Source organism: Meriones unguiculatus, chromosome 17, assembly GCF_030254825.1.
Source record: "Meriones unguiculatus strain TT.TT164.6M chromosome 17, Bangor_MerUng_6.1, whole genome shotgun sequence".
In the NCBI taxonomy this organism is placed as follows: Eukaryota; Metazoa; Chordata; class Mammalia; order Rodentia; family Muridae; genus Meriones; species Meriones unguiculatus.
The window spans coordinates 59,715,562-59,728,423 of NC_083364.1; the positions used below are offsets into that span (position 1 = coordinate 59,715,562).

A 12,862-nucleotide genomic window follows, 5' to 3' on the forward strand; every position below is an offset into this window, starting at 1 on the left:
CAAATGTACCAATAACTACTTTTTGTCTTTGTTGTTGTTGCTGTTGTTTGATTCAAGATCAAGGCAGTATGCAAGCAGAAAATTCCAACAAGGATCCCTAAACCCAAATCTACAGGCATCAGTAGACTTTCCACCAAAACACCCGTGGGACCTATGGATAAACCCAGTCACCAAAATGGCTGTGAGAAATTACACATCATAACAACTGTCACCTCTAATACTTTCCTCCACATAAAGGGGAAAAGGTAAGTCATAACTATGGACTGTATAGGAAGACTCATCTCCAGAAATATCTGGTAAGCTACAACCATGCCATGGAAGGCCAAAGAAGAATGGCCATCTCTCCAGGAAACTGTGAAGTAGCAAACTGTCTGATGCCTCACAGGATGACGGACCTGGAAAAGGGCATGCTCAAAGAAGCAGCACATGTACGATGTTCAACTCTGTATATGAGCATATACACAGACTCACTAGTTCACACCTGCAACCACACAACTCCCTATGCCATATGTAATCTAACTCAAAGCTGGACTATAGCATCAGCCCAAGACAAGAATGGATTTACTGCTACAGACAAAGAGCTTTCTGTGAACAAAGAAATAATCCTTCATTCTACAGAACTTCATCACTTAATCACACATTGGCTAAGGAAATACTAGCAAGAATTCCTAACTTGTTTCATGAAAGTTGGATGATTTCCACCAAAATGGCATTAACAATTAAAATCAAAACTTTAAGATCTAAAACCCATCATTTCTTTATGACTATGAGAAAGATAAATAATTCTTAGCTATATGGAGGAAGAAACATTATTAGGAAAGCTGATTATGTCCTTGGTACAGTCTTTCCAACAGCCGCTGGTGTGTACATACTTGAGTGCCAGCATTTAGCCTCCTTTCCCACTTTTACAGCAGATGAAGTCATGAAATTACTTAACTTAGAATGTAAGATAAAGGTCTTTAGATTAGCATGTGACTTTATGTAGTAATCAGGGCCACGAGAATCAGTGGTCACTACTACTGAGACTTCAGAAGAAAACAGAAATCATTGTTCTAGGTACTTAAAAAAAAAAAGAGCAATAATTTATCATGTCATAGGGCATCTTTATTTACGTCCCTTCCTTCAATGTTACACAAAAAGCTGGCAGATTCAACAAAAGCTTTGGACCAGGAGACCCAGGAGGATGACTATAGCAGAATACTGTATTCAATCACCCACAGGATGCATACATGCAGTCACTTTTTATATCACTCAAAGTTGTGTCACTGAATCAAGAGAAAGGAGTACTTGAGATTCAGTGTGGACACAGTGGCACGGTGACATTTTTAAGATGAGGCATTTTTGACTAAACAGATTTCACAACCTCACAGATGCTCAGTTTGAGGGGTATCAATGATTACTCTGACTCATCACTGAACACTAGAGGCATGGGCCTGGAAGAAATTCTCCTGCCTGAATACTGCACTTCAGGTGGCTTTCTATAATTGCTTTTTCCCAAAACAAAAGCAAAGGAACTGATATTCCTCACACTCATCTAGCTAATCTGTTTCAATGCATACACTGATGCCAATATTTAAGACACCAGGGGCCATTTAATGAGGAGACAGATTGAGAAGAAGAGAGGGAAAAGAGCAGAAAGAGAAAGAGGCAGGACAGCACTGTTATGCAAGCTAAAGAGGAGTGGTGTACAGCATCAGGCAAGTGGCAGAGGGAGACTGGGAGGACAAACACATGATGAGATTGAAACAGAAAAGTCAACGTTAAAGGAAAGCAGTAATGAAGGTGAAGAAGCTCTAAGTGAAGAGCAACACACATACAGAGGGTGCACAGCAGCATGCCTGGGATAAGGCAGGTATTAATAAATCTCAAGCAAGTTCAGGATGGAAGATGAGCCAGAGAAAGGCCATCCAATCAAGACACAGGCGAGAAACTAGGCTTAGAGACAGCAGCGAAGTATGGCAGGGATGGGAGAAAGTGGTTATGCCTGGGTATGGCATTATGGTTATGCTAATGGAAAGCTAAAATATTGGAACCCCTGTAGTGAAAACCAAATGAATCAAAAGGAAGCAAAAAGAAGCTAGACATGTGCCTATAGCCCTACCACTCTGAAGCGGAAGCTGGAGGATCATGAGTGTGAGGCCAGACTAGGCTGTTAAACACACACACACAGCACAAAACAAAAGAATAGTAAACAGGAGAGAGAGTTCAACAATTAAGAGCACTGGTTCCTGTTCTGGAGGATTCCCAGGACCTACATGGCAGCTCACAACCATCTCTAACTCTAGTTCCAGGAGATTCTGACGCCCTCTTCTGGCCTTTATGGGCACTGCACACATGGTGAACAAATACATGTGCAGACAAATCACCCATATATAAAGTAGAAGAACAGAAATTTTTTGAATAGGAAAAATAACACATACTATCAATAGCCATAGAAAAACAAAGTGACCAGGAAAGTTTCACCTTGAAAAGAAACACAAAATGTGCTGCATATTAAGGGTTTTAATGTGTTCTACCATGCTGGGACTCTCTCAAGTAAGTTTTATGTCAAGATGGCATAAATTCATAAGCAAGCAAAAAGATAGCATTCAAAGTACTAAAAGACAATCTAAAATAATAATGGAAATTTCAATGCTCACCAGCAATAATTCACCTTTAAATGGTAATCAAGTTCTCTCATTAAGACAAAAACCTCACAAAATGTCCATTTTAACAAAAGAACTACCAATTACAACACAGAATCACTTCCAAGCAATACAAAACATAACATGCAATGCAACTAAGATCTGAGTGTGACTTGGATTTCAGCAACACAGCGCTTGACATATAAAGCAAGTCAAACAGAGAATCCTGCCACCCCAGCATAACCCTTCCAAAGAAATGTGGCCATTTTGAAGAGGAAAAAGTGAAAAGTGAATAAAAGCTAGCTTACATGGTAGGAGGAGGGCGGCTTGTTGGGAAGAATGTGTTTAATGGGAGTGGAAAGGACTGAGGGAGATAATGGGGGTGAAAATGAACAAAAACCACCATATACATGTGTGAATTTGTCAGAACTTTTTAAATCCCAAAAAGAAACTGTTTTATAATTCTAGAGTAAATGTAATTAAATTTTAAGAAATAGATAAAAATCCAAGTGAATGAAAATAACAAAACTCCTAAAAACTGATAATTTTATGTGAGAATCCTACTTGTTTTTTGTTGATTCCGCTTTGGTGATCTCTGGATTACTAATAACTTCTTGAAATCATGTTTTCTGATTGGAATCTGAATGTAACTGGTCTAGTATCTAACAGAACTGTGGATGGAATCCTAGGGTAACTAATAAAAAACATTTTTCTCTGAGGTATACTTCAAATTCCTTTCAAAGAACTATATAGCTGAAGGCTTGAGTCTGGGATGGGAGCAGCATCTGAAAGCTGAGTAGGCCGAAATGCAGCCTAATAGTTCATCACAGTTGACAGGCAGGTTAGGAATAATTGTGGCGATTATAAATGTTGAAAGAAACCAAAACAAGACTATATTATGGCAAGAAAATTACATAAAATTCAAATTTTATTGTTTATAAAGTTTTATTAGAACATAGCTACATTTGTTTATATATTCATTGTCTATACCTAAAGCTCAAATCCAAAGTGAGCAGCTAAAACATAACAGTTGGACTTGTAAAGCCTTAGTATTTGTAGGAGTAGACTACTATTGAATAAGTACATACAAAAAAAAGAAAAGTCGGCTAACCCGTGGGCTAGTATGACCTAGACTAGCAAAGAACTCAGGACCAGAATGTGTAACCACACTACCATCATCTAATTTCTAAAAGCAACACTTGCAATTCAAGAATTCAATCCAGCATTCTCTGAAAGCTGGTGAAGATAAGAAAACTCCATTTCGAGATATGTGAAATGTTTAGAAGTATCCAATGACAGACCATTAGATCAGGAACCGGTCAGAGGCAGGACAGCATGCCACATGACTATAGTACCAGCAGCGGACAAGCCAAAACAAAAACATCTGTTCAAGGCAGTAAATTTTCTACTACAAGAACAACCTGGGCTAGTCAGTGAGATCCTTTCCCAAAGACAAAACCAATACAAAACTTCAAAGGATTTGTAACACAAAAATAATATTATACATTATTGTCAAACATGAGAGAAATGAAAAGTCTTCCACAATTATATTCTTCATGAAAGTAGTGGATACCTAACAATTATAGCAAACATGCATGTATAATTTGGAAAAAGGCATGTACATCAGCACTTTCAAAGTCTCATAAACTGCTGTCAAGAATCATTCATTTTAATATTTGTAAGAATTGTAGGAATTCTATCAAGTCTCCTGGGTTATTTAAGGGTCCGTCTAGTGATTTTTCAAGTACAGAACATAATTAAAATGTAGCCTCCCTTTCTTTCCTTCCCCTTCTGTTTAAATATTCATCCTAAATTTTGCCGTTAAATATTTTCATGTTTTTTGTGTCTTTATTAAGCACACCAATACATATATCCTATAATGTAAACTAATGGTGGTTTTCTCCCTCTAATTCTGTGTCAAAATTAGGGCTGACCTCAATAAAAAATCTTGAAAACATCATGTTCTGAAGCTGGTTCTCTGTGAGTACTGTGAGTACTGATCTAGAGGAAATATTCCAAGCCTCAAACATACAGCCCAGATGATGCTTCACAATATGGACACTGCCTATACATTAAATTATACCACAACAGCCTAACTTTGATGAAAAAAAGGTAAACAACAATACAGGCGACAAGCTATTCAAAAAAAAAGTTATCACCAACGAAGCAACAACAGTGTTCCTCACAGCAATCACTAACAAAAAGATTCATTGCATTCACTACTGTCACCTGTATGAGCTAAGGTCTCACAAAGCAAGAGTTTATCCATTGTCGTCTTTGTGACACAATTTAGAACACTAAATCCAGTTGCACATGGTAGCGAGTACTGATAATCCTAGCACGCAGGAGGCCAAGGCAGGAAGAGTGCAAATTTCAGACCAGCAGTCTGGGCTACATATGAAGTCCCACCTTAAAATTAAATAAATAAATAAATAAATAAATAAATAAATGTAATAAGGGTTAGTTAGACACTATTGTAAAGCATAGGATTTTGACAACTTTTCCATACAACTGAGCATCTTTAGAGGCATAGTCTCCAGCCAAGATATGGCTATGAAATATTAACAGTTGGTTACTACTGACTGAATGCCTTCTATGAATAAAACCACTACTCTAAGCCTCAAGAATAAAGGAAAGAATGAGGAAGAAACGGAAGCTCTACTCACATGGCGCTCACATTCCAGTGTGAGGAGACAGTGATTTCACAAGGCCAGCAGCAAACAGTGCTAACTGACCTGCCCACAACCAGACAAGCACCCACAGCGCTATTCTAGGCTAACCAGGAGCTGCTTCTTGGGGAGGTGATGTCTGAACTGAGATCCCATGTTAAGAGCGAGTTACTACAATCAGAAGGACTGCATGGCACAGCTACTGCAAGGGCCTGTGAGAAAAGAAATGGAGCCAGTTGAGCAATAGAGTGAAGGCCAGTGTTGTTGAGCCAGTGTAAATATGGGGAAAAGCCGGTCTGGAAGATAACTGGCCATGGTAAAGAGATTTACTGTGTACTGAGAAAGCTTTTGGGGGCTTACCCAAGTTTAGGATCTGACTTGTCTGGTAGCTGAGGAGTAGGTACTGATGGTGGGGCCTCTATTTTGAGTTTACTGTAGTGGTTAATACAAATAAGAGCAGTATACATGTCAGTGGAGAAAAATGCAAAGACAGACTTGGGATAACTCTGAAGGGAGCTACACCAGGACTTGAAGATGTAAGAATTGAAGAAAACAAATAAACACGGCAAAGTCCTACCAAGTTGTTGTGACATTGATGGGTTGTGGGAACTGAAATATGCAAGTGTGGAGGAAAGGAATATTTACAATGGTATTCCTGTTAAATAACAAATACTTTAAAAGCCATGCAGCTGATTGAGCATTGAGCATAACGCACATACTAGAATTACATCTCATTTACTGACTAACAGATGTTTCTCAAAGCATAAAGGTAAATCTACTTATTTTTAGCTCTGGATAAAATCAGACTGAGAGTCAACACAGTTGATAATGAGTAAAAAACATATGCCTTCAAAAATGAATAATGGGTTGTGTGCTTAGAGATGAAATTCTTATTTTGATCATAGTAATAATTATCACGAGAAATACAAGTTCAGATCGTCTGATTATGCTGAGAGCTATCTCACTCAACAAGAAAATCCCAAGCTAATCACTGAGCACCTCAGTGCTTCTATTCCTCATGTATAAAATCCCTACTTCATACATGAGAAGAGTGTACTTCTTGGTACACTTACAAAGGTTAATTAATAGGCTAGCATTCCGAAAGCAACCAATACAATACATGACAAATAGGTAAGCTGAGGCATGAGAACTGAGACTTTCAGGCTAGCCTGGCTACATAAGGAAAACTCCATCTTGGAGAAAGAGAAAGAGAGAGTGAGAGAGAGGAGGGTAGAAAGAAAAAGGATTTAGCACATAGTAAGAGCTCAACAATGAAACTAGCATTACTACCCACTGTCTCCTGGTATTTCTGAGCATTCCCGTTTGCTCACTACATGTATGGTAGGAGGTGGCATCAAAGACTCAGAAGGAGCTACTGTTTCATATGACAAACACTACTGGAAAGATATGAAGACTGAGGGCTATAGATTGCCAAGGAAAAGGTACTTTCACGCTCCAGTGGCTCAGCGCACCCTGGGATCCAGACTCCCAGACTCCTCTGCACTGAAACTCAACTCAACTTTTTTCCCTTAAGTCACAAAAATTCATGCTGTAACTTTCAGCTTCACCCTGACAAAACACCTAAACTTGTCAACTCCATCAGTGTTTATTATCACATGATGGCTCTGAGGTCAAAATAAACAGAAATCGGACATTGAGCCTATCTTCAAAAACTACAGACAGGCAGACCTTGGATCCTTGGAGGATGACTTGAGACAGTACCGTAGTTATTGCATGTCAACTCTTTTGGAACTTGAAATATTCAAGGTCACTCTGGGGGCGTTACTTAATGCTACTTTACTTGAAAATAAAAGGCCTACTGCATCCAGAATGGGTGCACATGGCCCAGCATAATAAAACTGTTAGAACCATTTCAACTAAATTCTAGTTTTGTTTCTGAAACAGACTATCTAAGGGAACTTGTTACTGAAACATCTTTAAATCACATTCCTTATCTGTAAAGCAGCGAAGTTCAAAAGGATGACTTCTACTCAAGCCCCTTGCTGGCCATAACCACATCTTACAAAGAACACACTATATTAATATTTTGTGCAGACACTATGCGCCAAGCACTGTGCTGAACTGTACAACTTTAAATTACCTTCATACCATCTTTATAACAAGTTTTGAATAGACATCGGAATTACTCTTTTTACGCATGAGGAAAAGGAGACTGTGTCAGAGTATTAAGTCCGTGATTTAAATTCCCACAATCTGAACCTAACTCAGGAAAATTCAGGCCAGCACTGAGCGGAACTGCCTCTCGGTACTGAAACCTGAAACGGTCTACTTCAGTCCGCGTGGACGAGCGCGTGGGCCACACGCGGGGCAGGGGTGCTGAGGAGGACCCGGGGAGGGGACCGCGGGAGGCGGGCGGAGCGCGTACCTGGGCTGCCGGCAGCGGCCGGCGGGTTCTCCCACCACTCGTCTCCCAGATCGTCTGCCATCTCCGTGAGGCCCGGGCGCGAGCTGACAACCAGGGGCGAGCGGCGGTCCGCGCGGCTTCCGCGCTCGCGACAGCCACTCCGCACGCGGACGAGCCTCGGAGTGCGGTCGCCGGCGCCCCGCGGAGATGACGTCACAGACGCCGCGCCCCTCCCGCTGCGGAAGCCAGCGGTGCCGCCGTTTCCACACGGGCTCCGGGGTGGTCAGGATCCGCCGGGAAGCACTCAATAGAGGCCCTAAGGAGCCAGGACCTACAGCCGGAAGTTTGTCACCTGTTCTGGTCGTTTCTTTTAATACCCTTATGGGTTTTGTTTTGATTTATGGCAGAGAAGCCGATGTCGAAAGTGCAAAACTGACGCCAAGACGGTTTTTCTCCGAGCGATTTCAAAGAACTTGCACCGCGGGAGAAGACCCGAGCACGTGGGTGTGTTTTCATTATTTCGTCAGTGTTCTGGCGTTCAGGGCGCCGGTACCTTTTGCCTTTAGAAACGCACCTGAGGGGGGCTGACGGCAAATGTCAGGACTTCGTTAGATATGCGGACGCTGCGCCTTTTGTACAACATGTAAAGAAAAGGTAATTGGTCAAAAGGGGGAGAATGCCCTAGAGACCTGAAACATACCACTTCTCCATGTAAGGTATCTAATCAGGTTTTGATGTAACAAAAACAGAACTCGGGGCCAGGCGTGGTGGCACACGCCCTTAAAGCCTGAATTCTGGAGTGAGGGGCAAGCGGATCTCTTGAGTACAAGACCAGCCTAGTCTGCGTAATGAGTTCCAGAACACTCTATGTAGAGACACCCTACCTCAGAGAGGAGGAAGAGAGGAAGAAGAGTTTCATTCAAAAAGAAACCAGTCAATGTGTTTCTGTCAGCTTTCTGCCTGACAGTAATTGTCAGAGATCTGAAAGACCGCAGACCAAATGCAGCCATTGGGTTGTTTGTACCGGTGGTCACAAGTTATTTTTATAGTACAAAGCACTGGAAGAAACAAAGCAAACCTACCGGGGAGAAAAGAGGGGGCTTTGGTATGGTACATCCATGCATTCACACTTCATGTATTTAACTATCTCACCCTTCAGAGAGAATTACAGACTATACTGGGTAACCAATCTAAACTGTGCCTTTCACTTAACTGTTTATAAATGAGTCCACCCTAAAACCCCATATCCAGGATGGCCTTGACGCCATAACACGAAGTGAATAAATTAGATGACCCCCGAGGACTCTCCAAGTCCAGCGCCTAAATCTTCAGTGTCACACAAAGAAGTCTGAACATTACTATTACAGTTGAAGGACATGACAGAATGGGGTAAACTGTGTTGATGTTACTGTTCAGAACAGAAAACAGATTTGAGCAAAGTTTCCCATGAAGCATGGGTAAGATAGTGATTCTCCATCTTTAGAACAAGCAGAGCCTCTTGTCCAGTTGCCACAGCTTGAAATAGCCATCACTTGCTGTTCATTTTACTGTTGTGCAAATGTCAGGATTTCCTGTGGATGCCACAATGTGAAGAGATTGGTGCCTACTATTGTAACAGAAAAAAAAGGTTGATATTGTTGGAGGTTGATGAATTGTGCTGGTTAGTTTTATGTCAACTTGACATAAAGCATGTGTATATATAGTAATATAATAACTATTGAAACAAGCTGTAGTCATCTGAAAGATGGAAAGCTTGATTGAGAAAAAGTCTTCTCCATAAGATCTGGCTTTTTTCTTTGTATGACTTTGTATAATGTCCTTTAATTATAAACAATCCAACGGAAGCACAAGCCAAATAAACCCTCTCCTCCTCAAGTTGCTTTTGTTGTGATATTTTATCTCAGCAATTGAGGGGCACCCTGCAGGGACGAAAAACCATGAAGAGATGAGAATGAAAACTCAGTTCAGGTAGACTTCATCAACCTGGATCAGACATTAGGGGGTCTAGTGCCAGGCAGTTCATTGTCAGCATACTTAAAACACACTAAAGTTTGGGGAAAACTTCTCAGGCCACAATCATTCCCATTCCAGTTGCACAATAAAGCTTAAGGTACGGCTACTTAGAAACTCCTTTACAAAGTGCATGTGACGTGAAAATGTGTTCAATAGCTAAAAGGCCTAGAATCTAGTGTGGTCTCTGACCAAGATAGCATAGAGGTCAGCAGTACATAAAACACATGTGACATCGTCCCTAAGGATAGGGTCTAATAACTCTGGCAGCTACAGGTAATGGTCTAGGGATGGAGAGTCTGTGAAAATCTTGTTGGGGAACTTGAGTGAGGCCTGCTTGTGGATGAGGTCTGCCTTCACAATTAGCAAAAAGGTACTGTCTTAGTTTGGGTTTTATTACTGTGAAGAGACACCATGACCAAGGCAACTCTTATAAAGGCAAACATTTAATTGGGGCTGTCTTACAGCTTCAGAGGTTCAGTACATTATCATCATGGCGGAAAGCATGGCAGCATGCAGGGAGATGGTGTTGGAGGAGCTGAAAGTTCTACATACTGATCTGACACACACAGCAGTAGATTGTGTGTGTTTCTAGGGCAACCAGGTGGAGACCGCTTCCACACTGGACAGAGCTTGAGTATATATGATCTCAAAGCTCTGCCTCCACACTGACACACTTCCTCTAACAAGGGCCCCCCTCCTAATAGTGCCACTCTCTTTGGCCAAGCATTCAAACACATGAGCCTATGGGGGCCAAACCTATTCAGACCACTACTGTCACCAACCAGGTTATTAACAAAGTCCACTCTCAGCTTTCTGGATGAAATGCAGGTATTTTATTTCCCCCATTGAGGAAATATTCTTGCATGATTAACATTCATGTTTTCCCTAGATGCTTATGCGTGCAAGGATCTTCCTGCTCCCAGCAAGCATTAACTCCAGTAAGGACACCCACCATGAATACAACGCCTCATTTACAGCATGGATTCCTAGACTGTTAACACTATTAATAAACTCAGGAAAGCCCTGAACTTTGGTGGTGTATTAAATGTTTGCACTATGCAGCCAATAAAAGAAGTAAGAAACCAGTAACATGTCCCGTGTGTACCCCTCTAAGTACTGTCTGGTTAAATCAGTCTGAACAGCCGAACACATTGCTGGATTTGCTGTTCCAGTTTTCAGTCTCTACCTTTATGCCCTAGAAGAGTGACACAAATATCCTCTGAGATCTAGTCTCAGATTTGGGTTTTGCAAATTGTATGCATTGATAAGAAAGACAAGTGAAAGATGACCCTTTGACTATGTCTTTTGTCATCATTTTGGCTAATATCAAGTGTACTATCCGTTTTTATCAGTTCAACAACAGGACTAAACCAAGGCCTTTACTCTCAGCTCAGCACTGGCATGAAACAGAGGGAGAACCATTTTAAGTATTGTGCCAGAAGATTTGAATGAACCTTGTAGGGAGTAATGCTATTTAGTAGGTGTGTTCTTGTTAGAGTAGGTTTAGCCTTGTTGAAGGAAGTGTGTCACTGGTCATAGGCCTCTACGTTTCAAATGCTCAAGCCAGACCCAGGGTCATTCTTTTCCTGCTGCCTGCTGATCCAGATGTAGACCTCTCAGCTACTTCTCCAGCATCATATCTGCCTGTGTGCCACCATGCTTCCTGCATGACCATAATGGTCTAAATCTCTGAACCTGTAAGCCAGCCCCAATTAAATGTTTTCATCTAAGTGTTTCAGTGTTTTCATTTAAGTGTTTAGGTGTTGCCATGGTCATTGTGTCTCTTCATAGCAATAAAATCTAAACTAAGACATGTCCTATATGTGTGTTTGCCTCACCGTATTGCTTCTGTCTGTCTTCTGAAAGCCATGGATCCAGTTCAGTACCACTCTCAAAATTTGTGAACACTGGTAAGTATTTACGGCCCCAGTCCCTTTACACTTAGGGTTGGTAATGACCCACTACCATTACTAGCCCTGGAATTATTAAAGAATGATGATTCCTTTTCTCTTGCCTTAGCTTATTTTCATTAAACATTCTCTCTTTTTTTTTTTTCATTAAACATTCTATAAATCTATTGGAGGACTTTGGGGCTCTCAGTTGTGGTTTAATGAAAAGATGTGAAGACATCTGTATAGTATAATGCTGTTGGCCTGTTTGCTGGGGCAGTCTCTCAGCTAACTTGTAACTTAACCCCACTTCCCTGCCATTGCATCCCCACCACATGGTTCTCACTCTTTCTCTTTCTCTCTCTCTCTTTCATCTCTGTCCCTTCCCATCCATGCTTCTGTCTCCTTCCTCTGTCTTTCTGCCAAGTCATCCTGCTAGTCCTTCTGCCCCAGCTGTAGCCACCAGCTCTTTATTTAACAAAAGCCATTCCTTTCTCATAAAAACAGAAAAAATCTATTAGCATAGTTTACTCATTCTGGATCAACCAGCAGGACTAAGCCTGGTTTTGTATTGTCTTTTGGCCAGATTGAAGACAACATGACTTTCTGTGACCTTCCCCATGACAGCTTGCTTTTTCCTCTGGGCAAGTGAGGCAGTGACAAACATTTACATATAGAAAGCAGGTAATGGGCCATATAATAGCATTATCAAATATTTTGCCACCACTTGCACTGCTGGTACAACAACAATTGAAAATACAGGGACAGGTCAGGCGTGGTTGTTGTTGTTTTTGGTTGCCCTGCCTTCCTGATTGGGTGGTAAGGTGTCCAGGAAACCCACAACTCCAAGGTCACAAATGAGTCACATCGAGGAGGGCTGGGAAGGTATCCCAGCTCTGAGGTGGGCCAGTATCCTGAGACATAGGAACCCAGAAACCTCGCAGCTCTGAGAAGAGGCCTCCTCAACAGAGATGTTGCAGCTCCCAGAGGAGGGTTACCCCAATCCCTGGAGAGCTGAGGAGCTTAGGAGCTATGCTATGCTCCTTCTCTAGCCTTTGAAGCTCCCAGGGAAGGGTTGCCCCAACCCTAATGACCTGAGGAGCTTTGGAGTCTGGGCTTCACTCCTTCCTTTCTTCTTTCTTCTGTTGTGCCCAATTCGTGAGACCCCAAAAGACTGCCAGGAGTCAAGTCTGTTGCAAAACACATGAGGATCTTTTTATTAGAAGCTATAGCTTGGGCTCACACCCTCACTAACACAGCAGTTGAGAGCAGAGAGCCTTGTGCTCAGGGTAGGTGATTGAT

General features: G+C 41.6%; 2 protein-coding genes across 4 annotated transcripts in view; one reads left to right on the forward strand and one right to left on the reverse strand.

The window, feature by feature from the left end:
• The window catches only part of Filip1l (filamin A interacting protein 1 like), a 40,747-nt gene extending 40,483 nt beyond the window's left edge, over nt 1–264 (forward strand). Inside the window, exon 3 of the mRNA XM_060370583.1 lies at nt 58–264. Within this exon, the coding sequence (XP_060226566.1) occupies nt 58–249 (192 nt within the window). The 3' untranslated portion in view covers nt 250–264. The remainder of the gene's footprint in view (nt 1–57) is intronic.
• The window catches only part of Cmss1 (cms1 ribosomal small subunit homolog), a 305,250-nt gene extending 297,311 nt beyond the window's left edge, over nt 1–7,939 (reverse strand). Inside the window, exon 1 of one of the 3 annotated variants that reach the window (XM_060370586.1) lies at nt 7,680–7,939. In XM_060370586.1, the coding sequence (XP_060226569.1) occupies nt 7,680–7,740 (61 nt within the window). In that variant the 5' untranslated portion in view covers nt 7,741–7,939. The remainder of the gene's footprint in view (nt 1–7,679) is intronic. The other 2 variants (XM_021651524.2, XM_060370584.1) reach the window with 2 other exon arrangements.
• Between the last annotated feature and the right edge of the window lie 4,923 nt (nt 7,940–12,862).